Here is a 27,883-nt window from a genome sequence, read left to right as displayed (position 1 = left end):
GGTATTTAATGCTAAAGCAGCTAGTCTCCTCAGTGTCTCTCTGAAGCCCACACAAACACACACAGGCAGGGAGAGGTGCAAGACAGCCCCAGGACCAGTGAGTGGCTTTGCCGCCCCAAGAGCTCGCCAAGATGTGTGACATGGGGGGCCTGGACAACCTGATTGCCAACACAGCATACCTGCAGGCCAGGAAGAGCACAGAAGGGGACACCAAGGAGATGCAGAGGAGGCGCAAGAGCCTCTCACTGCCCAAGCCTGAGCAGTGCACAGAGGTCAGGCAGGCCCTCCCGGCTGAGTATGAGAGCATCTGCGAGCAGCAGCCCATTGGCAAAAGGTTCTTTAGGGATTTCTTAGAGACCATGCCTGAATACCTGGTGGCCAAGGACTTCCTGGATGAGGTGTCCAACTGGGAGCTGGCAGAGGACAATGCCAAGAGTAGCATCATGCAGAGCTTGGTCACCAACTTCCTGAAGTCCGGCTCCAAGGGCTACCTAGCCTTCATGAGCTCAGACCTGGCCAGCAAGTGCCAGGCTGCCACTGAGAAGGACTATGAGAGTATCATGCAGCTGGCCAAGGAGGAGACCAAGGCCTTCCTCCGGGAGAAACCCTTCCAGGACTTCCAGAGAACCCCCTTCTATGACAAGTTCCTGCAGTGGAAAGTCTTTGAGAGGCAGCCAGTGAATGAGAAGTACTTCTATGAGTTTCGGGTGCTGGGCAAAGGTGGCTTCGGAGAGGTAGGGCAACTGCCATCAATCCCTTCCCTGGTCTAATGGGTGGGTATGGGCAATGCAGAGAAGAGCCTACAATAGACTAGGCAGATGTTAAAGACCTTGAAAAACTAACTTCCTCCTTGGGCAAACCAGTGTGATGTAACCCCTTCTCCACTTTATTGCCCCAAAGCATCCACATGCTGGTCAGTAAAGGGAACTTCTGACAACTCCATAGGATCCTCAAGAGCTTTGGACTAGGATAAGACAGGCTCCCCTCCGAGCAGAATAGACCAACTCCCTACTCCCATTATATCCCCATCCAGTGCTCTGTCAGGCTGATCACTAGCAGTGCCCTCTGAAAGGATGGCAAGGTATATCTTGCTTCCTTAAACCCAATCCACCTCTGCTCTTAATTCACCTCCAGTCTGTATTTGTAAAGCCCCTTCCTTTCTCTTTCCATCTTGATCCTCTAGGTTTGTGCCATCCAGGTGAAAAATACTGGCAAGATGTATGCCTGCAAGAAACTGGATAAGAAGAGGCTGAAGAAGAAAGGTGGGGAGAAGATGGCTCTGCTGGAGAAGCAGATCCTGGAGAAAGTTAACTGTCCTTTCATAGTCACCCTGGCATATGCCTATGAGAGCAAGAGCCATCTGTGTCTTGTTATGAGCCTCATGAATGGAGGGGATCTTAAATACCACATCTACAATGTGGGAGAGAGGGGCTTGGAAATGAACAGGATCATCTTTTATTCGGCTCAGATCACCTGTGGGATTCTGCATCTCCACTCCATCAGAATCCTGTACAGGGACATGAAGCCAGAAAATGTTCTCCTGGATGATAATGGCAACTGCAGATTGTCTGATTTGGGCTTGGCAGTGCAAGTCAAAGAGGGGAAAACCATCACCCAGAGGGTGAGTGTGTGTTCATGGTGCAGGGAAGGGAGGAAGGGAAGCCATTCTATTTCTAATGTATTATGAGAACAAGCCTTAATTCCTCAGGATTTGTTCTTCACTAAAGATCTTATGTGGTCATTTCATTCTAAGTGACAGGTGGTAAGAGGATTTGGTTAATTAACTCTTTGGTGCTATGTGCAGTTAACACAACTTGTCTCCTAACAGAAATAAAAGAACCAAACTGATCTGTTTTTTTTTTAATTGGGATATGCACTTAACTCAAACTAGCCATTTGAGAGGCACTATACTTTTCGTGGGCTACGTTGCCTCATCAAGGGTCTAACCAGGAGTGAATCATAAGTATAATCAGAGACAATCAAAGGTGTGATTCCTCCCCCAATCACCAACCATTATTTCAGAGGAATGGCATTTATCCCATTTCTTGTCTATTTGTTTGGGGATTTTTGTGTGTATTTAATAGTATTATTGATGGGTCATTGTGCTAAGTATGCATGGTGCTGCACAATAAGTGAACTGTGTCAAACACACAAGTTTTTGCCCCATAGAGTTTGCAATCTAAAGATCTGTGAAAGCTAGGTGAGAGTTTAAATAAAAGTGTGTATATCTGTAAGGGAAGGGTAATGGTTGGCTATTTTTTGCTGCTTCAATTAGAATGTGCAGCACATTAAGCACTACCTGTGGTGATTACAAATTGATCCAGGTTTAAAGTGATAATGTCATGGTGGTTCACAAGAAAGGTGTACTGTATAATGTAGCACATTTGTCTCCTGCTGGCCAGAACACATAGACATATATAATGAGTGAATGAATGTTCCATATATATTATATATTTGACAAAAGGGCAGTTATGAAGTTACTTCTAGAGATGCTACATCTGGAGCCTATAATTGTTTGCATTGTACTTACATGGTACTTGGAGGATTTAAAATTTCCACATCAAACTCCCAGTGAATTGAATGTTGATACGCATAATCTCAGTCAAGGGGAAAGGGCCCTTTATCATTCTTCCGCCCCCCAACCTTGAAATAAACACATTTTTAATGTTTTGCTGTGAACAGATTAGATGAAATTTTTATTTTGAAGACCAACTTTCTTTTTCCTGTAATTAATATTTTTAACTGTCCATTGTTGAGTTTTCAACCCAAGAAAAAAAAATACAAATCTGTTTTGTAGATAGAGGAAATCAAACATAATTAACATAAGAACATAAGAATGGCCATACTGGGTCAGACCAAAGGTCCATCTAGCCCAGTATCCTGTCTACTGACAGTGGCCAATGCCAGGTGCCCCAGAGGGCGTGAACCCAACAGGCAATGATCAAGTGATCTCTCTTCTGCCATCCATCTCCACCCTCTGACAAACAGAGGCTAGGGACACCCTTCCTTACCCATCCTGGCTAATATCCATTAACGGACTTAACCTCCATGAATTTATCCAGTTCTCTTTTAAACGCTGTTATAGTCCTAGCCTTCACAACTTCCTCAGGCAAGGAGTTCCACAAGTTGACTATACACCGTGTGAAGAAGAACTTCCTTTTATTTGTTTTAAACCTGCTGTCCATTAATTTCATTTGGTGGCCTTACTTCTTGTATTATGGGAACAAGTAAATAACTTTTCCTTATTTACTTTCTCTACATCACTCATGATTTTATATACCTATATCATATCCCCCCTTAGTCTCCTCTTTTCCAAGCTGAAAAGTCCTAGCCTCTTTAATCTCTCTTCATATGAGACCTGTTCCAAACCCCTAATCATTTTAGTTGCCCTTCTCTGAACCTTTTCTAATGCCAGTATATATTTTTTGAGATGAGGAGACCACATCTGTATGCAGTATTCAAGATGTGTGCGTACCATGGATTTATATAAGGGCAATAAGATACTCTCCATCTTATTTTCTATCTCCTTTTTAATGATTCCTAACATCCTGTTTGCTTTTTTGACCGCCTCTGCACACTGCATGGACGTCTTCAGAGAACTATCCACGATGACTCCAAGATCTTTTTCCTGATTCATTGTAGCTAAATTAGCCCCCATCATATTGTATGTATAGTTGGGGTTATTTCTTCCAATGTGCATTACTTTACATTTATCCACATTAAATTTCATGTGCCATTTTGTTGCCCAATCACTTAGTTTTGTGAGATCTTTTTGAAGTTCTTCACAGTCTGCTTTGGTCTTAACTATCTTGAGCAGTTTAGTATCATCTGCAAACTTTGCCACCTCACTTTTTACCCCTTTCTCCGGATCATTTATGAATAAGTTGAATAGGATTGGTCCTAGGACTGACCCTTGGGGAACACCACTAGTTACCCCTCTCCATTCTGAGAATTTACCATTTATTCCTACCCTTTGTTCCCTGTCTTTTAACCAGTTCTCAATCCATGAAAGGACTTTCCCTCTTATCCCATGACAACTTAATTTACATAAGAGCCTTTGATGATGGACCTTGTCAAAGGCTTTCTGGAAATCTAAGTACACTATGTCCTGACGTTAGACTTACTGGTCTGTAATGGCTGGGATCACCTCTAGAACCCTTTTTAATATTGGCGTTACATTAGCTATCTTCCAGTCACTGGGTACAGAAGCCAATTTAAAGGACAGGTTACAAACCATAGTTAATAGTTATGCAACTTCACATTTGAGTTCTTTCAGAACTCTTGGGTGAATGCCATCTGATTCTGATGACTTGTTACTGTTAAGTTTATCAATTAATTCCAAAATCTCCTCTAATGACACCTCAATCTGTGACAATTCCTCAGATTTGTCACCTACAAAAGCTGGCTCAGGTTTGGGAATCTCCCTAACATCCTCAAAGTGAAGGATGAAGACTGAATCAAAGAATCCATTTAGTTTCTCTGCAATGACTTTATCATCTTTAAGTGCTCCTTTTGTATCTCGATCGTCCAGGGGCCCCACTGGTTGTTTAGCAGGCTTCCTGCTTCTGATGTACTTAAAAAGCATTTTGTTATTACCTTTTGAGTTTTTGGCTAGCTGTTCTTCAAACTCCTCTTTGGCTTTTCTTATTACATTTTTACACTTAATTAGGCAGCGTTTATGTTCCTTTCTATTTACCTCACTAGGATTTGACTTCCACTTTTTAAAAGATGCCTTTTTATCTCTCATTGCTTCTTTTATATGGTTGTTAAGCCACGGTGGCTCTTTTTTAGTTCTTTTACTGTGTTTTTTAATTTGGGGTATACATTTAAGTTGGGCCTCTGTTATGGTGTCTTTGAAAAGCGGCCATGCAGCTTGCAGGGATTTCACTTTAGTCACTGTACCTTTTAATTTCTGTTTAACTAACCCCCTCATTTTTACATAATTCCCCTTTCTGAAATTAAATGCCACAGTGTTGGGCTGTTGAGATGTTCTTCCCACCACAGGGATGTTAAATGTTGTTATATTATGGTCACTATTTCCAAGCGGTCCTGTTATAGTTACCTCTTGGACCAGCTCCTGCGCTCCACTCAGGACTAAATCATGAGTTGCCTCCCTCCTTGTGGGTTCCCATACCAGCTGCTCCAAGAAGCAGTCATTTAAAGTATCGAGAAATTTTGTCTCTGCATTTCATCCTGAGGTGACATGTTCCCAGTCAATATGGAGATAATTGAAATCCCCCACTATTATTGAGTTCTTAATTTTGATAGCCTCTCTAATTTCCCTTAGCATTTCATCGTCACTATCACTGTCCTGGTCAGGTGGTCGATAATAATTAGTTGTGTTAGAATGTTAAATATGTATCATGAAGGTATTATTTCAGTGATGGTTAAGACAGATTTTATTTTTAAATGGGAATGTTGCTGACTATCAGTTCTTCTGAAGACTAGGCACTTAACATTAGTTTTTGTTGTTAGCATTGTTTTCCTGACTGGTATGGATGTGGGGTTTTTTTTTGGGGGGGGGGGGGTTCCCCCATAAGATACTTTTATTAGATTGTGCTTTAGAGCACTTTTAGGTCTAGTCATGTTTTGGCTATCACAGTAGCAAAAACATACAAAACCCTGGTTCCCAATGGTCAGGAGTTCTTGTTAAAGCAACTGCAGAATAGAGAGGGACAATTTATATTATATAATATATGCTTGCTTTGCTTTCAGTTTCTCTAAAATCTATGTTTAAAGAGATTGATGTGTGGAAAAGTAGCTTATATTTATCTATATACTTTTTATTATAGGTGACTGGCAGCAACTCCAGTAGTTGAGGTTGTCTAAAACTTTCCATTTTTGCATGTTATATATGAGTGTATATTTGTGATGGTCTAATTTGATCCATAAATTATATTTTACTATGAAAACAAAACATGCATATGAGCTTTATTTTAGTCGTCACATTGCATTTGATAGTGGCCAGAAAAATCTGTTTGTCCCTGGATTAAAACATACTGGATTATTTAAGAAAAAGTTGAGGAAAGTCATTTTAAATGATAGACTATAATTAGGGCTGTCAATTAATTGCAGTTAACTCATGTGATTAACTCAAAAAAATTAATCGCGATTAATCGCAGTTTCAATCACACAATTAAATTATAGAATACCAATTGAAATTTATTAAATATTTTGGATGTTTTTCTACATTTTCATATATATTGTATTCTGTATTGTAATTGAAATCAAAGTGTATATTATTTTTATTACAAATATATGCACTGTAAAAATGATTAAAAAATAGTATATTTCAGTTCACCTCATACAAGCACTTTGTTATGAAAGTGCAACTTACAAATGTAGATTATTTTTGTTACACAGCTGCATTCAAAAACAAAACTATGTAAAACTTCAGATCCTACAAGTCCACTCAGTCCTACTTCTTGTTCAGCCAATCGCTAAGAGAAACAAGTTTGTTTACATTTACAAGAGATAATGCTGCCTCTTCTTATTTACAATGTCCCTGAAAGCCTTACTTCTTCACTTTGTCAGTAAATGAAAAGAAATCAATATGAACACAACCCCTTTTTTTCCCTACCAGGATTGCCCATAAAATAAGCCCTGTCCTTAAAGTTTACAGTATTTTGCCTAAAGCTGTATCATTCATAATCAACCTCCCTTTATATCTATATCTATATCTATATATCTATTTCATAATATTAAATTCCATCAAGTTCCCTATTTTTCACTACTGTATATGGCACATTATATAATCTCTAATGTTTGATATAATTTTTTTAAATTCGTTCACTCAATCACTGGGAAAAAGGGAAAGTCTTTCTAGCTGCAGCCTTTCTGAGTTTCCTCAGAATATTGAAGAAATCTAGCCATTAGACCTTGAGTTTTCTTTTCTCAGAACTCTTCTCTCTTTTGTAAAATATCCTTAATGTCTGAAGAATTCTTAAATTGTAATAACTCATAACTTTGGAGCCTTAGTTACTACAGTGTACACTATATATGGGGTGATAAAAGACTCCCCTAAACTTAACTTCGCAACCCATTTCAAAAGACACGGGACCTATCCATTTTTTATTACTACTTGTTTTGGAAGTTCTGCATAACTCCCTCACAGTTTCATGAGTCATGAATAATATATTCATCCCAAACTCAAGGCAATAAAAACTTCATAGCATCTCATATATAAATAGACTCCCACCCACACATCAACAGGAGTAGCCCAAATACCCCTTTTATAAAACATGTTAGGTCAGTGTTTCCCAAACTTGTTCCGCTGCTTGTACAGGGAAAGTGCCTGGCCAGCCGGGCCGGTTTGTTTACCTGCCGCGTCCGCAGGTTTGGCCGATCGCGGCTCCCACTGGCTGCGGTTTGCTGCTCCAGGCCAATGGGAGCTGCTGGAAGCGGCGCGGCCCGACGGACGTACTGGCTGCCGCTTCCAGCAGCTCCCATTGGCCTGGAGCAGCGAACTGCGGCCACTGGGAGCCGCGATCGGCCGAACCTGCGGATGTGGCAGGTAAACAAACCGGCCCGGCCCACCAGGGGCTTTCCCTGCACAAGCGGCGGAACAAGTTCGGGAACCACTGTGTTAGGTTATTCACATGAAAGTAGTGGCATTCTACTTAAGGAAGCACTTCCATCGTACGTCCCTGTTTTAGGCACTTGCAACTCTTCAGTGAAATTACCCTATAATTGCTCATGTACTTTTTCCAACCAAAAGGTGATTTTGTTTGTATGTATGGAAAGGTTTGTTGAATCTGATTTAGTCATTTTTGTATGATCAGTGAATTAAGTAATCCTTCATGCCAGGATATATAAAGAGTTACATTACCCACGTGTCCTTAGTTTCCTCCATTTCCTCTGGCTCTCCTTGCTAGCTTGTCATTCATATTTTCTTGCCCCTACTTAAAGACAGTTGTAAATAATTAAAATAGCTAATATTAGTTTTAACGGTTAGATAACTTCAGTCATAGAATCATAGAATATCAGGGTTGGAAGGGACCTCAGGAGATCATCTAGTCCAACCCCCTGCTCAAAGCAGGACTGATCCCCAGACAGATTTTTTGCCCCCGATCCCTAAATGGCCCCCCACAAGGATTGGGCTCACAATCCTGGGTTTAGCAGGCCAATGCTCAAACTACTGAGCTATCTCTCCCCCTATGAAGGAAATACTCTTGTTTTTTCTGAGATGCTTCGTGGTTCCTGGATTCACATCCTTATGATTAGGATGGTAGAATCCATAAAAATGACCAGGTTTGAAGAACGCCCATTTTAGAAATAAAGTAAAGAGTGATTTAAAATAGTATATAGTACATAAGCACTATATTAAATTTCCTTATTGAAACAAGCATGCACTGAAGCTGGTCTTCAGGATATACCTATGCCTATTGCCTAGGCATTCTTTTATCTAGAAGTGCATACATGTGAGCTTACTCAGGTTGAATATATGGTGTGTAAAGCAGGGTTGTGTTATATTTATTTTAAAATTACTGCCCTTTCATTTCTAGTGTCCTCTTTATCTCATATAATAGGAAGGGCAACAAGGAGTAACTGACTGGTTTTCTTTATGCTCTTGTGAAGGGACATGCCCTCACTCTGGCTTTGAGGAGACCAACAAACTCTTCTGGGCCTGTTCAGTCCTAATGAGGCACACCTGCAAGGCTAGATCACCCTGGAGTGGGAGCACTTAAAAAGGGAAACCTGTCACAGGAAGGGTTGGTGAACAGGAAGAAGGCTGTTCTACCTCAGATTGCTGGCAACAGAGACAGGTCAGCTGAGAAGATCAGTCACAGGCTGCACCTTTCCTGAAGTTGCACTGACAGGCAGCAAAGCAGTATGCCCCAAGTGTAGGGGCAGAAGGTAGGCCCCAGTAAGAGGCAATAGACTGATAGACCAAGCTCATAGAGTTGAATCCCAAAAGACTGCCTCAGAGACAGGCCACCTTTGCCTTTATTAGTTTTCACCAAGATTCTTCTCTGGGATTCAAAAAACTAGATAAGTTCATGGAGGCTAGTCCATCAATGGCTATTAGTCAAGATGGTCAGAGATGCAACCCCATCCTCTGGTGTCTCTAGCCTCTGATTGCCAGAAGCTGGGATGACAGGGGATGGATCATTCAATGATTGCCTGTTCTGTTCATTCCTTCTGTAGCACTTGGCATTGGCCACTGTTGGAAGACAGGATACTAGACTAGATGGACAATTCCTCTGACCCAGTATGACCATTCCTATGCTCCCTTTCCTGTGTGTTTGACTCCTAGAACCCCTCATGTGCTATGAAACATGGAGGGAAAGAGTGTGAATGATAGTAATTCCTGGAGGGTCAAGGGAGCCCCTGGCACCCATAACCCTTCATAATTATAAAGCAGTCAAGATCTTAATGAAGACACCTCTAAATCAACATCTTTGCAGGCTAAATATTAATCCTTTTCTACACTGTGAATTTGCCCCAGTTACAGCTGTCACTCACTAGCTACCAGTCTAGCGGCACTCCTGCAAATCTCTAGGCTTTATCTGTACTAGGAAAAATGCATTGTGTTAGATAATAGGTTAGTCTTTTAACAAAGACAGTGTTAAACACAATTTTGCTCTACATGTGAACAAGAAGAGTCATGATTAAAAACATGCTTCATTGGAAACAACATAGTTTTATAATGATGCTCACTCAATAATACAGTAACACTTTGTTAAATTGAAAGGTCTCTGCCTATATTCCTGTATAATGTCTCTTTAAACAAAATCTAACTGTTGTAATGATTGTTTTGTTTCTGATATTTACATATGGCAAAGATTTATAAGCTTGTTAAAACTTATTAAATAAATAATTTTTAAAAACTCATAACTGTTTATAATTACCTCTAGCATAGACTTTTGCATCTTCTTGACAGAACACTATGGGAGCATCTTCACAAAGCAATCCTTACATAACTTTCTTTCCCTCGTCTTCCTCCTCCTGGAGCGGATGAGCTGGGCTAGGGTTTCCACAGCAGGTGTAACTCGGCCATGTTGCACATATGTACTTCTTATATTGTTGCATATGGAGCCCAGTCTTGCTGATCTTATTTATATGTGTAATAATGCTGAATTCATTGGTGTAAGAAAGGTGAGCAGGATTTTGCTTGTGGTGTTAACTTCAGTGCCTTAAGATATGCAGTATGCCTAATCTTAGGGGCCAAATCATGTTCCATTGAAGTCAGTGGAATTTTGCCATTGATTTCAGTGGGAGCAGGCTTGGGCCATACTGAGTGTGGTTGTTGTGGTAAGTCAAGTATTTTACAAGTTAACATTTAATGTAGCTTTTAGTGCGGGTAACAGTGTGTGCACAATCTAGGACACCCCACCTTTACTCTACAAAAGGCTCAAGGCATAACCTGGTTAATTTAGGCACCCCATCCTTTCCCGTCCTGGGCTTGGGGGCGTAAGGCACCCACCCTGACCCATCTTTGGCTCAGGACAAACCCTGGTCAATTTAAGTACCCACCCTTACCTGTCCTAGGCTCGGGGAATAGCCTTCTGCGGGTTTGTAGGCCAAGGTCTTTCTGCTGTTAAGAAGCATTTCTTCCCTAATAGCACCAACAGTGACCAAAAAAACAGACAAATCTTAAGACGTGTAAAGAAAATTTTGCAAGATAACATTCTGTACTTGTGCCTTCAGTCAGAAAGGACCCCGACCTACTTGGCAGAATGACCACCTCAGAGCAACAAGAGAGAAAGGAAATGAAGAAAGGGGACCAGGATGGTTGGGGCTAATTGCAGAGCCCACCCTCCTTGCTAAATGGGTAATGGGACAAGGCCCACGCTTCTGGGGAGGGATGGTTCTGTGAAGAAAGCAGGATCAGGCCCAAACAAGCAGGGACCATACAGTCTGCAGGCAACAACACATGCAAGCCAGAGAGGGAGAGGTTAAATGCTACACTAACTGTGAGCAACAAATTTATGCAAACACTTCAAGGGATTCTATTGACATTATAGTAATCATAAAAGCAAAGCCCCTTAAGATGTGTATATAGGCTTCTTAACAGTTTTCCTGTGCTGTTTTATATATTTGAAGGACATCATAATATTTGAATAGGAAAAACATGTTTTGGTTAAAATCATATTCAAAATGTCCCTTTGCCCTCCTGTATGTTTGTTTTTTGTAAGATTAGGTTTCTTAGGAAAACAAAAGAAAAGCTATTTAGACGTTCCTGAAACTTGCGGTTTCATTTCAAGACAGCTAAGAATTGGTGGGTAGGGGGTCACAATTCTGAAATGAAAAATAACTTAGCCAGTTCTGATACTGCTGATCTTTGTTCATTAGTACACACCAATCCTGTTGGTTAAGATTCTGTAGAAGTTACTCTTCCTTTGTGCTTTCAAAGTGACAGCTAAGCATTTGTTCAGAATTAGCAACAAAGTGATTATTTTATATATTACTACTATTTAATACTTTCAAAACCAGCACTAATTTCATCATAGCTCTCTGATACATTGAGTTTACTCTTTTTCACTAGTGGGATTTTGCTATTTTTTTAAAAAAATGGATCCTGCTAGATGGTATAAAGCAGTAGTTCTCAACCTGTTTGCGGACCCCTGGGGGTCTGCAACCTATGTCTAAGGGGTCCACAAAAGGTTGTCATTACCATAGAACAGTAGTTTTTAACCTGTGATCCATGGACCTCTGGGGGTCTGCAGACTAAGTCTGAGATTTCCAAAAGGGTCCGCACGTCCATTACAAATTTGTTAGGGTTCCGCAAATGAAAAAAGGTTAAGAACCACTCTTATAAAGCATCTGTTAGTGATAGTATAATAGTGTAATACTTTGTCTCTTTATCCATGAATCTCACAGCACTTGATCAGGACTTGATCCTTAGAGGTGTCAATGTCATGCTGAGCAGAGTGGGAGAAGCAAGGGTGAATCTGTCCAGCCTTCTGTCTCCTTCAATTCTGGGTCTGGCTGAAGGGCTCTTTTACTGGCCAAAGATCCCCAGCATGCTGAGTTCTTTAGCCTCCTACTTTCTCATTTCTGACCCACATCCTACACAGTGGAGGAGAGCAGGTGATCACCAGGAGGTTTCTTTAATGTCAAGAGAACCCCTCGGCCCCTTTAGGCCGGTTTTAAGTCCCCCTTCCACGACTGGAGTAGCACAAAGGGACTTCGTTTGGCATTAAAGGCTCGATCTTGCACAGCCCAACCTAACAGTCACTCATAATTGCTAAACAGTAAAAAAAAAAAAAAAAAAAGAGAGAGAGATAATATTCCTTACCTAGAGCATAGGACTGTTATGAGGATTAATTAGTGAACATTTATGAAGCTTTTGGAAGATGAAAAACACCATATAAATACTATTATTAATTTTAGTCTCTTTGTCGTTTGAAGCACATTAGTTATTATGGAAACCATGAGGCATAAGTATATTGGAGTGATGTCTTCAAGTACCATATAGCAGTTTATATAATGGTTTGAAATAAATATGATTATCTGTGAAATATAGGAACCTATCTGACAGTTTTGTTGATCAATATGGTATGAATGCACAGCATACATTTTGTGTGTATTTACTGAATATTGTCAGAAACATGCATGTGGCAGGGAAAGGGTTATATGGCCTAAAATACTTGGCCAATCGTATTTTTCTTTGAAATGTTGATTTGGCTGCCTTTGGCTGAATGAGGTTTACATGATACTTTTGTGAGCAATCCATAAGCTGTGGTACTGTAGATGTAGGCTACTCACAAAATCCAAGTACCCTTGATCACATTGTGAACAGTCCCTTTGTTTTCAGAATAAGGTTCCACTCAGTGTGATTAAGGATATCAAAATCTGGCCAAAAATGACTGAAAAAAAGTCATCCTCCTCCCCACTCCCAAACACATTAATAATATGTTGTCAAAATGCAAAACTAGGCACAGACTCCACAGCAGGGATGGCCAACCTGTGGCTCCAGAGCAACATGCGGCTCTTCAGAAGTTAATATGTGGCTCCTTGTATAGGCACCCTGTATAGGGGCTGGAGCTACAGGCACCAACTTTCCAATGTGCCAGGAGGTGCTCACTGCTCAACCCCTGGCTCTGCCACAGGTCCTGCCCCCACTCCACCCCTTCCCACCCTCTCCCTTGAGCCTGCCGTGCCCTCGCTCCTCCCCCTCCCCCCCAGAGCCTCCTGCATGCCACGAAACAGCTGATCAGGAGGGACAGGGAGGCGCTGATCGGCAGGGCTGCCGGTGGGCGGGAGGCAGGCACTGGGAGCAGGGGGATGGGAGCTAACAGGGGGCTGCTGACATATTACTGTGGCTTTTTGGCAATGTACATTGGTAAATTCTGGCTCCTTCTCGGGCTCAGGTTGGCCACCCCTGCTCTACAGGCATAGGAGCAGGTGAAGTCTGGGCTTGTACCCATGTATGTGTTGGCTGAATTTGGCTCTTTATTTAGAGTGACTTTAACTTAATTGTATCTCTAACGTGAGTCCTGATGCTAAGAGGTACCAATAAGATGCAAGCACCCTCAAATCCCACAGATTTTAGTGGCAGTTAAGGGTGCTGAGCACCATAGATTTGACTCATCATCACCTGCTAATATTTCCTGCTACGCTACTGAGCGAAGTAAACAGAGAAGGAAAACACCTGCACAATTGTAATATTTGTTTGACTTCTGCTGAGTAAGTCACCCACTCATAGTGCTATTAAAAGCTCTGATACCATTTTTGCATTCATTTCCAGAGGATCTCCTTAAGTATATGTAGAGTAAACTGAAATTCTTCTCTTCCACTAATAATACTTATATGGTATTCTACAACCATTAAGTAATTAATTCTCAAAACACCCCTCTTTAGTAAGGAAGTAATATTATCCCTATGTTATGAATGGAGGAGCTGAGGCAGAGAAGGTGAAGGACTTACCCATAGTTCCAAAGGAAGACAATGCCAGAGCTTGGATAAAAACTGCTATTGGAAACAGCTACTGCTATTTTTAGTAAGCTAGCTTGAGCTGAGCTAGCACAAGTCTGTCTCCCCACTCTGGGAATCATATCTCTCTACTGCAGTGTAGACAAACCCTAGGAAGTCCTTGTATTTGCTAAGCAGTAATTGCAGCTGCGTTAAATTCTTCTGGGTTCTGTAAGTCTTTTTATAGGATACAAACAAGGTATGTTTTCATTTGTTACAGAAACCTAATTTTATCTTGGCTTTAAAAATAATCACCCCATTTATTTAAGCGATCAAGTGGATTATTGCTGTAATGTGAATGTTTGCCAAGTTGCTCTGTGTAATAAAACATTCAAATTACCATTATTAAATTAATGGCAAAGAAAGATCAGTTATTCTCTTCCCCTGTCTGGGGCCCAGGAACTCATATGCAGAAAAAATATCTTGAAATTTAGAGCTATCAACTGCTTCCTGTGGTCTATTGCTACATTCCTCCAACGTCTGGTAAGGTCACTGCTGAAGGAGCAGAAGAACAGCTGGGAAAGAGAACAAAGCAGTCAGTGGCACCCCTTGGAGGAAAGAAGAACTGAGCCCCAGGAAAGAGCTGATAGAGCTAAACTCAGCTTGGTTTTCCTTCCCTGTTCAACAGTTCTTGTGCCATGGCAAACAAAAGAGAGATGTTCTGATTTGCTTTGCTGTTTGGCTTATGATGTTGACTGAATTTGTTTTGTACATATCTATGGGGAAAGGTAGAGAGAAAGAAATCCAATTTTTTCACCTCTGTTTGCCAGTTCCTGTGCTGATGGAAACTGCAGAGTTATATTGTGTTTTTTCCCCTACCCTATTTGCTAAGAGCCCAGATGCCACAGTGTTTTACCCAGGGCATTACTAGTACTTTACCTTTTTCAGGACAGTATGGTCAGTGTATAAGCATTTAAATTTTAAGCCCAGTCCTGCTGAAAGCCCTCACAATGTGCTAAGCTCCTTTGGCTCCAGTGTGACTTGAGTGCATGTGATGACTCCCAGAGTTAAGTCTTGTGTTATGAGAACACATTAAAAAATAAGGTGGCTTTTTAAAAATACACAAAATAAAATTTTAAAAAGGAGTTTTCTCTCTTCAGCGTGCTCCTTACATCAGTTCAACTATGTCTTGTTGTCAATCCATTCTCAAAATACCTATTGCCCTTAACTGAAATTCCTTGTGTGTCTGGTGGCTGGATTTGCCCTTTTGGTATCCATTCTAGAGCCACATTTTACCCTGGTATTTATGTATGGGGTGCCCATCAATGTGATTCATATGTCTGACAGCAGAATTTGGTCATTGACTTTGATTTTATATTTCTGGCTGTTCCTCTTTAAATAAAAAAAAGAAGACAGAAATTGCTTTAAAAGTTAAAATTAAAATTTAAAAACATTAAAATTCACTGTAATGCAAGCATTTGAACAAAGTAGAAAAAATAAAGCATCTTACTCACCCTCTACAATTCAGATAAAAGGTTTCCATGACAGAGATGAATGGAAGCACAGAATGGTTGGCATTGGACTCTAGCTGCATGCCAGAAGAACCACAGGCAGAGAAAGAGGCACATGGACTGCCTGGATTTTGCCTCTTCCAAAAAAATTGTGGCGACACCATATGCTGTGGGTCCTCCATTATTTTTTTCTGAAAGTGCCTAATGAGACATGCCTAGCTGATGCAGGGGTTGGTCTGCATGTTTATGTGCCCACATACATGGTCTTCCTGACTAGACAATGGCCCATATGCTCTTAGCAGGAATACTGTGGCACAAAAGAGAGGACAAGTCTCAGGCAAGACTGGAGCATATTAACAGTGTTTTGGCAATACAGTAATGTAACTGTTTGAGGTTGCATTTACTACACCTGTTTCCAGTCACACAATAGAATTTGTCCTAATATTGATAAATCTTTAGTTACAAAATACTTTTCCAATTAATAAAAATCTCTTTAAATCTGTTTGCAATTTGTACCAAGTGAAAACAATAAAGTCTGCAAGTCATTATAGAAACAATGACTTCTGAGGAATTTTTAACTTCTGAAAAACAGCAGTAATAAACTTAAGAGCACAAATAATATCTGTATTGGGAGATATCCTCATTAGTTTAACGGAGTCAAATATTCCACAGTGAACCAGGATCAAAATCTCAATGTTGGAAAATTGAACCGCCTTCAGTAATGTGCACTTGCCACCTCCATTCCCTTCTTCCAGTGCATTTTAATTTTCTTGCTTCCCATCCTGTTCTCACTTTTATATTATTAAGTCAATGTAAGATACCTTCCTGTTTTCTTTGACCTAGACGGGAGCAAGATAAATGGCTTTCTCTGACTCCTGCTTTGGAGATCAGCGGATATATTCTCAACTTAAATCACTATCTTTTAGCCACCCAAATCCCATTACAATTACAAAGAGTTGTGCAGTTAAAAACTCAGTGTATCAAGATGAGAATATGCTTCGATATACCTTTGCTATGCTGGGGGAAAGAGTCCTGAGTCATTTTGGTCTCAGTCTTTTGTGCTGCTGCAAGAGGTTTACTGTACTAGTTATGTCATTTTTTAATTATGTCACCTTTTGACATGTACTGATTTGTACATATAAGAGTAAAGACTGTGCAAATTCCAGGTTTCCTCCAATCCAATCCTATCCCAAGAAATATAGCTAAATCTTCACTTGAAAGATGTTTGCTCTGCCAGTTCAGGGCATTGAATTGTTCTGGTCAGTGTGTTTCCTGACAACACCCTGCATCTTCTTATTTCAGCACATCCCTTCCTGTTTTCCTTATTTACTGCTCAGTTGTTTACATAGCTAAGTGCTTGTGGTTTTATAGCCCTTTCTCTTCAATAAAAACTTTTTGCCCAGACCTTTAGCTATATAGGAGAAGACAGAGAAATCTAAATTCCATTTGTCCCTCTGCTTGCCAGTTCCTGTGCTGATTGAAATTGTAGTGAGATTTACTCTGTTTCTTCCTCCCCCCCGGTGTTTTAGGCATATGGGTCAGTATCTACATATCAAACAATAGGATTGCCATTTGTAACAAATATATTCCACCAGAGAATGGTCAAATCTGAATCCCTTTTGAATTTCAGGGGGTGGGAAACTGGATTTGAACTCTGACATTTTAACTTATTCCTTTATTTTGGATTCTGGGCCAGGTCTAGAACGAGAACCTGGGTTCTTTTCAATTTGAGTTCAAATTCTGCTGAAATTTTGTGAGAACCGGCTCTCAAGATTTTGGATACAATGGTGGAAACCTCATGAGAATAGCAGATCTTGCAAGACTTCCCTCACTTTGAGCTGAATTTTCATAACAGCTCACAGAATTACAGTTCCATTATATTAGAACCTCAGACTCTACCCCTGATTCAGCCTTTAATCCAAATCCTGATCTCTCACCTAAACCTAATCTGACCCCAACCATCACCTTGCTGATCCATCCCTAATTTTCACTGAAACAATGATGCACCTATTGGACCCAGTGTGACGGTTCTTTTTAATCTATGGGTACGACTGGAGCTCCCCTTGCTTTGCCTGAGCTCGAGGAGCATGAGTGCCACATCAGTCAAAGCCACCTCCTATGTTGCATGATTAACACAGTTATGCCGTTTATGCATATCAAATAGGCTAAAGGCACCTGGCAACCACCCCTTCAAGCCGTGCTGGGGAAGGGAAAAGAGAGGGGTGAAAGAGAGAAAGTATTGCTTAATGGAGTTGCAGTGACCCACACTGATGATCAAGGAATGACATTCTGACAGTGCTATGTCATGTGTGTCTTGATATTGTTCAGCATGTGATGAGGCTGAATTCCAGCACAGCAATGTCTTAACAGAAACACAATGCCAGGATGTAACACTGTGATTATTGTGTTGCTCTCTGTGACTCCATTTGATGATGAAGTGGCTCACCAGCTCTTCAGGGTATCACTCACTAAATCAACTTCACCTCTGGCCTAATCAAACTGAGAATGCTAAAAAACAAGACAAGGAAAAAGTACCTCAGAGGCTATGAATAGTTCCTACCATACTACCTCTTGTGGGTCTGTAGACATGAAGATAGCCACACCATTTATGCTTTCTGATCATGGAGCTGCCCACCATTCACAGGGACTCCAGTTCTACCCTCACATTAGGGCATTTGTGTAGAAATCAGCCTCTCTGTACTTCTTCCTGGTCCCTCATCTTTCCTCGAGATAGCATGACTCTGGGTTTCTGGTCCACAGTTAGACAATGCCCCCTTTCTGAATGGAGGAGTAGCCATGAATAAGATTTTAACTCTCCCTGGGGCAGAATCAAATTCCAGTGGGAAAATCCAACACAAATAGTGCAGATTGCCTAGACGGAAATGTCAGACTGAGAGCTCCGTCCACCCCCTATAACTCTACAAAGCAGAGTAACTTCTGTGGACTTGGTGAGTCAACAAGAGAGACAGTGCCACTTTGGCTCCATTCTTCCTTTCTGTGCTTACTGGCCACATCTGGCTGATAGTTGTGCTCTCATCTCCCTCCTGCCTGTCAGCAAAGGGGATGATTTGGCCCCATGTCTCTAAATGAGAATAGTTACTAGCAAGGAAAAGGAAGGGTATTTCATCTACTCCTACCTTTTGTAAACAATGGCCTGGCCTAGCCATATTATGGGAGATATATATATACATACATTGGCAGGAGCTGAGGTTTATAGGGGGTTGCAAAGCTGACAAAGAACATCGTGCCTAAACCTGAAGGAGTAATAGTCTTCCCACAGCTCAAACTGAAACTGCTTGTGCATGTGTTTAATTGTACCACTCACAAATTCCTTTGTGTGCCCCAAATGAGCTATTATTTCAGTTATCCTTTCCTGAGGCACTTTTGTTTTGGCTCACAGTGACTCCCTCAGCCAACAGTAGAACTCTGGTACTAATAGCAACCATAATCTTGAACAACTGTCAATTGGATTTTGCACCAAGACCATGTCTATACTAAAAAGAAAAAGAAGAAAGATTCCCATCAGTTCAAAAAGGCATAGAAAAAGTTCAAGTGACTTTTGGCACTTACCATTCTGCTAGTTAAACCTGCTAGATAACAGATATAACTAATACAGGGGTAAAAATGGGTCTGATTGTGGGAGCCTTATCTATACTAATGATGGTAATACCTTGGCAGTGTAGATAAAGAGTGATTTCCTCCTCTCAAGGAAATCAACTTACCAGAAATCCAGTAGAACTCATTTGGAATCCTACTTTGCCTGCCCTACAGTCTGAGTGATACAGATGTTGCAATAGGAGGATTGTAGTTATAGCCATAGGGCATGGTCAGTTTGTCCTATATCTATGAGTTTTCTTAGTTCAGAGTTATGTGCTGCAACTAGCTAATGCTGACTCCTTAATTCTCCCCAACCTGAATGCAGAATACCACACAATAGTCAAGCAAGGCTCACTTGTTGGTGCATTGCTTACAAGGGACCTGGAAGGGGGAACTGGATCTGTTTCCTTTTGTGTTTCATAATGAATTTTAAAGAAGACCTGAAGGTATTATTTTGTTGTTGCTTTTTGAACCTTAAAATATCAGGAAAATTTAATGTTTTCTTTCCTGTTTTTGCAAGGAAACTACTTAGATGACTCAGAGATGTGGGTTGAGAGCGTTCTCTGCTGTTAATTGAAGGGATGGGAATGGCAGAGGTAATGTGTTACTGTTGGTAGTGTGGGTGGGATGTATTTTGAACCCACTCCCCGCAAAAACTATATATATATATAATTATATATATTATATAAATATAATCCCTGGCAGAAACCGAAGGGGGGCACTGGATCCCCTCATGCCCTCCTCCATGCATCACCTCTGGGTGGTGGTAAATCCTTATTAAGGAAAAGATTTTTCCCAAATGGTTAAGTCAAATAGATGTTAATAGTTAATCAATTTTCACTTCCCTGGTTTCTTGTGATGTGCTGTACCTTTTGTTCCTCAGTTCTTCATAGTCTTCCAGGAAAACAAGGTAGATAAGGCCTGAATTTCTAATGTGAAAGAAAAAAATAAAGCAGAAAGAATTTTTTTTTTTAAACAAAACCTCGCAGGCTTTCTTTATACATCATGCAAAAATGGGACCAATCCATATTTTTCCTTTGCAGATCATATTTTAAAGGTTTCCATATAGAAAGATATTTAACCAACAGAAATAATTCAATCATGTGCCAAAGCTGTTATATGGATATTACATAGATGCACATCTATAGAATGTCATCTGTAGTTTCTATAAGCACAATTCTGTCATGTTTGCTACTGATACCTTCAAGTACATTTTGCGGCTTGATGTAATTAACTGTAGGAGACTAAAATGTACTTACTCCTATGTATTTCATTATTGCCATTGTCTAGTAAACATATATGTTTGATTGCCATAGGCTGGGACTAATGGTTATATGGCTCCTGAAATCCTGAAGGAAGAGAATTACTCCTACCCCGTGGACTGGTTTGCTATGGGATGTAGTATTTATGAGATGGTTGCGGGTCGAACTCCATTCAAGGATTTCAAAGAAAAGGTCAATAAGGATGAAGTGAAAAAAAGAACCTTGGAAGATGAGGTGAAATTTGAACATGCCAACTTCACAGCGGAAACAAAAGATATTTGCAGGCTGTTCTTGGCTAAGAAATCAGAGGACCGTTTAGGAAGCAGGTATGGATTATTTCCCATGTTTAAACCTAGATCAGTGATGCAATCATTATTTCATACAAATGGAGGCCAAATCCTAAAGTTTCTAAAAGACCCCAATCTTCCTTTCCACTTCCATGAATGAAAGTGATCTTGCTGTAGCAGATCTCTCGTGGGAGAGCATGGAAACAGAGGAATGTTGCCTCTGTGGTGTCAATCCCCATTACCTCCCCAGAAATCCATAGAAGCTCCTCTTTTGGAGCTTTGTAGGGTTTTGAGGAATGGGAGGAGCCCCTTCCATAGCATTCTCTTCCCTCTAGACAGTGAATATCTAGTGTATATCTGCATCTAAGTTAATGCTACTTGAGTGCAGAATGCTTGGTCTATGTCAGTGTGACTCTTGTAGGAACTGTGCTGTCAGGGTTCCAGAGCAGCAGCATGAAGGGACAACCCCCAATAAGCCTGCAGGTATCAGGGTTGGAAAGCTGAACCATGTGTTTCCTACAACAGGTATCCTAACCCCTCTCATTGACAGGCCAATTTCATGGAAACCCACAGAGTTTCCTGGGCCTCCTGCCATCATCCCAACGGTATTTGTAAGGGAGAGTACACTTGGACCTACATCCTTATTAGACAAAAATTCCGTTTGCAGCCTTAATGAGAGTTTTGCCTTTGAAAGGACTGCTGGATTTGGCCCTGAGTCAGCAATTCTAAAGATTCTTTGAATAATAAGGTAATTGGAAAGCTAAACATTAAAATATTTAACTTTTCAAATACCGTTGTAGTGATACATGGTGAAAGATTCAATAGCCTTACTGTCAAGACAGAATAAATACAAGACAATCTATAAGACATATAAGTAAACTGTAATAAGATATAAAGGAAATTGATGGTAGCTAAATTTAGAACACATAGTAACTTTCATCAAACATGATTGTAAATGTATCTACCAATTCAAGTAGTTAAGTTTTCCAATATAATGTGATTGAGAACCTACCAAAAAGTAGATGAACAGACTCATTTAAGACAGTCATTTCACATTTTATGTGTATACTACACAAAAATACAGGGAAATCCGTTGAAATTACTGGGAGACTTTTCTGTGTAAAGATTGCACATTTTGCCTTAAAACTTTTATTACAGTATGGTGTTTAGGAAGCTAGGAAATATGGTCTCTATCACTTTTTAGCAATAAAATGTAGTATTCAGTAACCAGTACAGTTAAATTTGTGAAACATATGGTAATTAGAATAAATTAGTGGGTTCTATTTTGTAAAACTTGTTATTTGCCAATAGTCCAGATTGCTCTCTATGCAGTATTCAGTGTTAATCTGAATGCCACGTTGTGACACTGATAATGCTTGCAATGAATATAAAACTCCTATTTGCAATGGAGGGGCTTAATGTGAAGATGTATAATATTATTTATTAATAATATTAATTTGTCATACTGAGTTTACAAAGAACCTAGAGATATTTGAAAACACATTGAAGAATGGCATAGAAGATCATATAACAGTGTTTTATATCTAATGTACAAGTGAAAACCATTTGATTTTTCCAAGGATTTAGTAGGGATGTGTGTATCATTTTATCACATGAATCTTCTCTCCAGCAGGGCAAGTGTAATAGCTACACAGCTTTTTGACAGAAGAATGTCCAAAATACACATCTTTGCATACCAATATGATATGGTCATGGTTTGATCAGCCACATACTGTATTTCTGTGGGGATTTCAAATGTGAACAGAGGCTGTGATTCCCCTTTTTTTGTCGTTATAAGGAAGCTGACAATTCTAGCACTGAATGAAAATTGTAGATACTATTCAGCAACAAATTATCTTGCAACACAGATGACAGAAATTCTCTGGTTTAGCACAATAATAGTAATACACTTCACTTAGAGCATTCCATCTGAAATCTCAGTGTGCTTTTCATACATTTAGCCTCACAACACCCCTGTGAAGTAAGCGTTATTACCCTAACTTAAAAGTTGGGGAAACTGAGGCTTTAGAGTCTGAGTGAGTTGTTCAATGTCATACAGCAAGTCTGTGGAAGAGCTAGGAATAGACCGCTCTCCTAATGGAACCACAATTCTGGTCACGTGCTTTCACCACAAAACCATCTATCTGCCTACTTAATGTTACATTAGCCCTTAGTGGTGAGTGGGAGAAGCACCTCAAGACAGTTATTTGTGTTGAGCTTTTTCATTCTGCCACTTTGATTTTTCAAAATATGCTGCCTCTACTTTCTTTGCTGTTTGGTGCTGCTTCACGTTTTTGGGGGCACTTTTCCCCACCAAAATTTCTACCAGCCCAACAAGTAGAACTACAGATGGAGCAACATAGCCTGTGTTTTATGACACATGGGGGAGAGAAAAGGGGACAAGTTATTAAAATACATAAGCATGGAACAGCCTACAACTGTAATCTGTAGTGGTACCTTGAAGTATTGAGGGAGGGACACAATGGAATCCATTAACATAATGTCCCATTTTTTCTTACCCTCCCTTCAATACACAGTTTAATGAGAAATGGGCAAGGAGAAGTCCAGCCTTTCTGTACATGATGTTAAAAAAAAAAAACACCTGTCTCTGCCTATTACACTGGAGATATTGTTCAAGAACAGCTCATCCTTATGTAAAGATTAGCCTTGTAATTCTGCTAAGGTCAATCAGACCTTGGGTTATCTACATAAGTGCCTGTTGCATAAGTTAAAGCTGCTCAAGGGCAGCTTTAATTTGCATACCTGACCTTTTGAAAATGTTCTAAATTTTGTATTCAAGACTCGGTGTTGTTGGCTTATTCTGGAGAGATTAACACCTTTCTCTCCATTCTCTGACTCCACTCTCTCTCCTTTGGAACTTGCTCACCCCTCTCCCTGCTGTCCCATGGAACAGTGAAATAGTTCATTGAGGAATGTTAACTTGAGAGAAGTTAGACAAGCTCATTCACTTTTTCTGTCACAGTTATGCAAACATCAGATTCACATAGGAAGGGGTCATGGCTAGGTAGAAGAAGCACCGTATTAGTAGGTGCCTTTAGATGGCATTCCTGTAGCTTCATATTTAAAAAAAAAAAAGATGTATTCCTGATGGTATCAAAAGAAAATATATGACATCAGAAGGGGGAAACACTGCAGTAATCCATTGTGGAATCTACACCAAGTTCTGATGCTTTTAATAGCATGTTATAGAAAAGCAAAATAAAATAAAGTCTGCATGAATATGCTGAGTATGAAATCACCCAGTAACTCCATAGGGTGACTGACTGAGCTGCTAGAGTCACAAATCTGTGAGTTCCTATTATCTGATCTGCAGCTCTAATGCACTTCAGGCTAATAAAGACAGTCAGCAATTGACTTCAGGCTCCACAGCTGTACCAGTGTTTGTGTGTCACTAACTGAGCTGGCTGGGTTTCGCAAGACCCTATGCAAAAATAACATAAGCCCTGTTGATCTAATCTGTGTTTTCCTACTGTGCTCATTGCTGTAGTATACATCTCCCTTGCCACTTCTTGATGGGTAACACCATCTCTCTGTACCTTTGAGGCCCATCTGGCCTCTGATGCTTCTCAGGCTATGGCAATGCTCCCTGATCACATTTGTTTACAAGACTGTGGCCTCTGGAGACCTGCTTACATGAATTAGGGTGCCAGGAAGTGAAACTAAAGTGCAGTTTTCTGAGCAGGAGTGAGCAGTTAGGGAACGGGAAGCAGTGCAAAGGGAATTAAAGATGCTGTTCAAGCTGGAGGGTCTGTTACATGTGCATGGTGCAGGCCCTTGGCAGAGCAGGACTTTCTGTGGTCACATAGGCCTAAGGCTGCATCTAGTCACTAAGTAATGGTGCTTTTGCACATTAATGAAGATGATTGGCTTTAACAGAAATTTGCATTATCTCTTTCTTTTAACCTTGTTGTAGGGAGTCATGTCCATAGAACATCCTGTTCTTCAGTATTATCCCATAGTGCACTGTGAATGTGTGAAAGCGTGGTCTTTATTTAGTATACAACTTTGTATAAAAGTGTGATCAGAAAACTGCAACCCATTAACAACATTGCTATTTACTGAGGCCAAGGAATAGAGACAAATCTATTTCCCCGGCATTGTAATGATAGCTTGGTTCTTCATACTCCTTTACCTCACGTAGGACCCAGTCCAAGCTGTATCATCCATATATACAGGAAAAGAAGAACGCAATTTTCCTCCCTGTTCGTAGCTTCTCCAAAACTCAGGGCAGGTCTACATGTTAAACCCTGCACCGGTGCAGCTGCACTGCTGTAGTGCTTCAATGAAGATGCTACCTACAGCAACAGGAGGGCTTCTTTAACACTTTCTACAGCAGGGATTAGGTCGATTTAACTGTGTCACTAATGGGTGTGGATTTTTCACACCCCTGAGCGACATAGTTATACCAACCTAATTTCCTAATATAGACCTGGCCTCAAAGGTCACTCTTTGCACATTCCCCACAGCTAAAGTTGCAAAAGTGGCACATTCTAGGACAGGGCCTACATCAAAGATCATAGTATGTTTTGATTGTACCCTTGAGACTCAGATTATTCGTGTCCTGGGGGTCATCTTGGGATCTGAATGTGGGCCCACATTGCAATAGTTCATGTGTTCCTGTTTCTCCTTCAAGAGAAGAGAACCTTAATTCAGCCCATTACATGGACTGCAGTTATTCTTTCCAAGATATACTTATTTTGAAGTCTAAAAAATGTTTGATTCATTTTATTTTTAATTCTTGGGTGAGTTTTATTAATGTTTATGTTCCTAGTAGTAAGGGACTAGGATAGCTTTAGCTATAGAGGGTCATTGGGTGTGAAGGTGCTAGGAAATGTGCTTGCATTCTTTTGCTAGCATACCAATCTCTGGATCTGATCCTGCAAACTCTTGCTCATTTGAGTAGACCTTACATGAATAGCCCCATTGAGCTAAGTGGGGCTACTTATGTGAATAAGAAATACTCATGAGAATAAGGGCTTTTGTATTGGGCTTTGTGTGATTTTTTTTGTGCGCGCGCACTTTGGACCAATACGCATTTCAGATGAGACCACAAATATCAGTTTTACTTGTCACCAGTTTCACACTGAAATCACTGTTTCCAGAGTTGACAGCTGAGTGTATTACCCATTGAACCACCTACTACAGTTTCCTGGAATTCTTATTCTACCTAAAATAAAGCAAGTTATCTGGGCTTTTGTTGTTAACAATAGTCCCAATATTTCCCCCTCCTTAGCTTCAGTTCCACTGAAAACCTGACTTTTCTAGCTGAAAAGTACAAAATATCTTGATCCCATTATGCAGCTAACAACCCTTGGCTTTTGAAAGAACATGCAAAGAGATGGTTTAATGAAACCCATTTAAAATTAAAATAGACCCAAGTTGTGCAGTTGTACTTTCCCAAAATCTAGGAGTGTCCACATCTGGAGCTATAATTCAGCTTTGGGGCTCTCTCTGTTTTATATATATAGTTCACCCTCATTGGCTAGCTAACACATCACAGTTTTGATTGACAATCTCTTGCTTTATTGCAGGAGCAGTGACGATGATCCAAGAAAACATGCTTTCTTCAAAACAATTAACTTCCACAGGCTGGAGGCAGGCCTCATAGACCCCCCTTTTGTGCCAGATCCATCAGTTGTCTATGCCAAAGATGTTGCAGACATTGCTGACTTCTCTGAAATCCGGGGGATTGAGTTTGATGACAAAGATAAACAATTCTTCAAGAAATTTGCGACAGGTGCTGTCCCTATACCATGGCAGGAAGAAATTATTGAAACAGGACTGTTCGAAGAACTGAATGATCCTAACAGAGTAGCTACTGGGGGATGTGCAAACGGAGGTGAAGCCAAGTCAGGAGTTTGTTTGTTGTTATAAATATCACATCATTAACAAAAAGGGTGAAAATGTACCACACAACTTTCCAAATTCTAACAGTGTTTCAAAAACTCAGCTAAGCTGTTTAACAAGAACCGATCAACCTAAAATATGACCTCAACAGGACAAGTAGGAGCACAAGCTGAATAGACATTCTACTACTTTGTTCTAGCAACAGAGATAATCTATTTATTGTGTTGGAAGCTATCAAGATGAAGAATCAGGTTTATTTTAGGAAACATAGAAGGATAGCACTCCATCACTCTGTGTATGTGAAATATGAAAGCAATAACAGGGTGAGGAGGCACTTGTTCTGAAAATGAATGAGTCTGCCATTATAATACACTCATTTCCTTTCTTGATCTCTCTCTCCTTTTCTTAATTCAAATGTTTCCCTTTGTTCTATAGTTTTCAATAAAGGCTTTTAAATGATGAAGTAATACTCTCAGTAATTAGACAATGAATTTGGACTTCATGAATCAGAGCAAACTTAAGAATCTTTTGGTTATCTTGATTTCTGAGTTCACCTTAGTCACTGAATGATTTAGTAATAATATGTCCAAGTTCTCATTAATGTAAAAAATTCAGTAGGAATAAGGACGGAAAGAATAGGTCAAATTCTCCTCTATCTTAACTTAATCAGACTGAGGGTGAACTAGTGAAATTGAGAAAAGAAATTTACTTAATATTGTGTAAGCTTATGCTTTTGAGTAGTTCTATTATAGCTTATATGAAGAAATTGATGTTTGTGAATGTACATTCATTTTTTTTATTACCAAGTTCAACTTTCTATCAGGTTTCCTGATATACGTGTCTATATTTGGTTTAAACTGTAGTTTAAATTAAACTACAAATAGATCACACCAGTTTGTAACTGGCCTTTAAAAAGAGAAGTTTCTAAATATAATAGCAATGTTAATTCAATCAGTCACAAAAATAAAATATATTGCACTATTTTTATAAGTGATATGAAAAAATGATATATGTAAGTTGATATTATAGTCTAAATATATAGTTTCACCAGTTCTTGAACAAAACTTTATATATTTCTGTTTATTTCTAGTTTTGAACACCCTGACATTAATTCACTTGAGACTCAGTTCTGCAAAAACTCTATACCAGATTTAATGCTTACTACCAAGAGAAGTCCTAATGACTATTCATATGTTAGTAAGAACTATACTATGTAGTAACTGCTGGCAGGATCAGGTACTTTTGTCCCCCCAACTTCTGCTGATTTCAAGGGAAACTGATGGTGTTCAGCTCCTTAAAGCACTGGGCCATTAGCACCCAGTCCTGCATTCCTTACAGAGGCAGATCTTCTACTGAACTCAAAGGTTTGCCTCTGTAGAAACTACAGGATAAGACCTCTACATCTGATACACAAAGGAATTGCTAAAGATACGCTGCATCTATAACCAACTATAATGTACACTATGCGAGTTTTAATAACATTAATAAACTATTAACATAA

At 40.0% G+C, this 27,883-nt stretch overlaps 1 protein-coding gene across 1 annotated transcript; it reads left to right on the top strand.

Annotated features, from left to right (window-relative positions):
• On the top strand, positions 1–27,883 carry GRK7 (G protein-coupled receptor kinase 7). Its single transcript, XM_008171473.4, has 4 exons — positions 1–734; positions 1,184–1,621; positions 20,282–20,553; positions 26,067–27,883. The coding sequence occupies exons 1-4, from the start codon at positions 132–134 to the stop codon at positions 26,407–26,409; spliced, it is 1,656 nt and encodes a 551-aa protein (XP_008169695.2). The 5' UTR covers positions 1–131; the 3' UTR covers positions 26,410–27,883.

This window comes from Chrysemys picta, chromosome 9, assembly GCF_011386835.1.
Source record: "Chrysemys picta bellii isolate R12L10 chromosome 9, ASM1138683v2, whole genome shotgun sequence".
In the NCBI taxonomy this organism is placed as follows: domain Eukaryota; kingdom Metazoa; phylum Chordata; order Testudines; family Emydidae; genus Chrysemys; species Chrysemys picta.
This window is presented reverse-complemented; position numbering and strand designations above follow the sequence as displayed.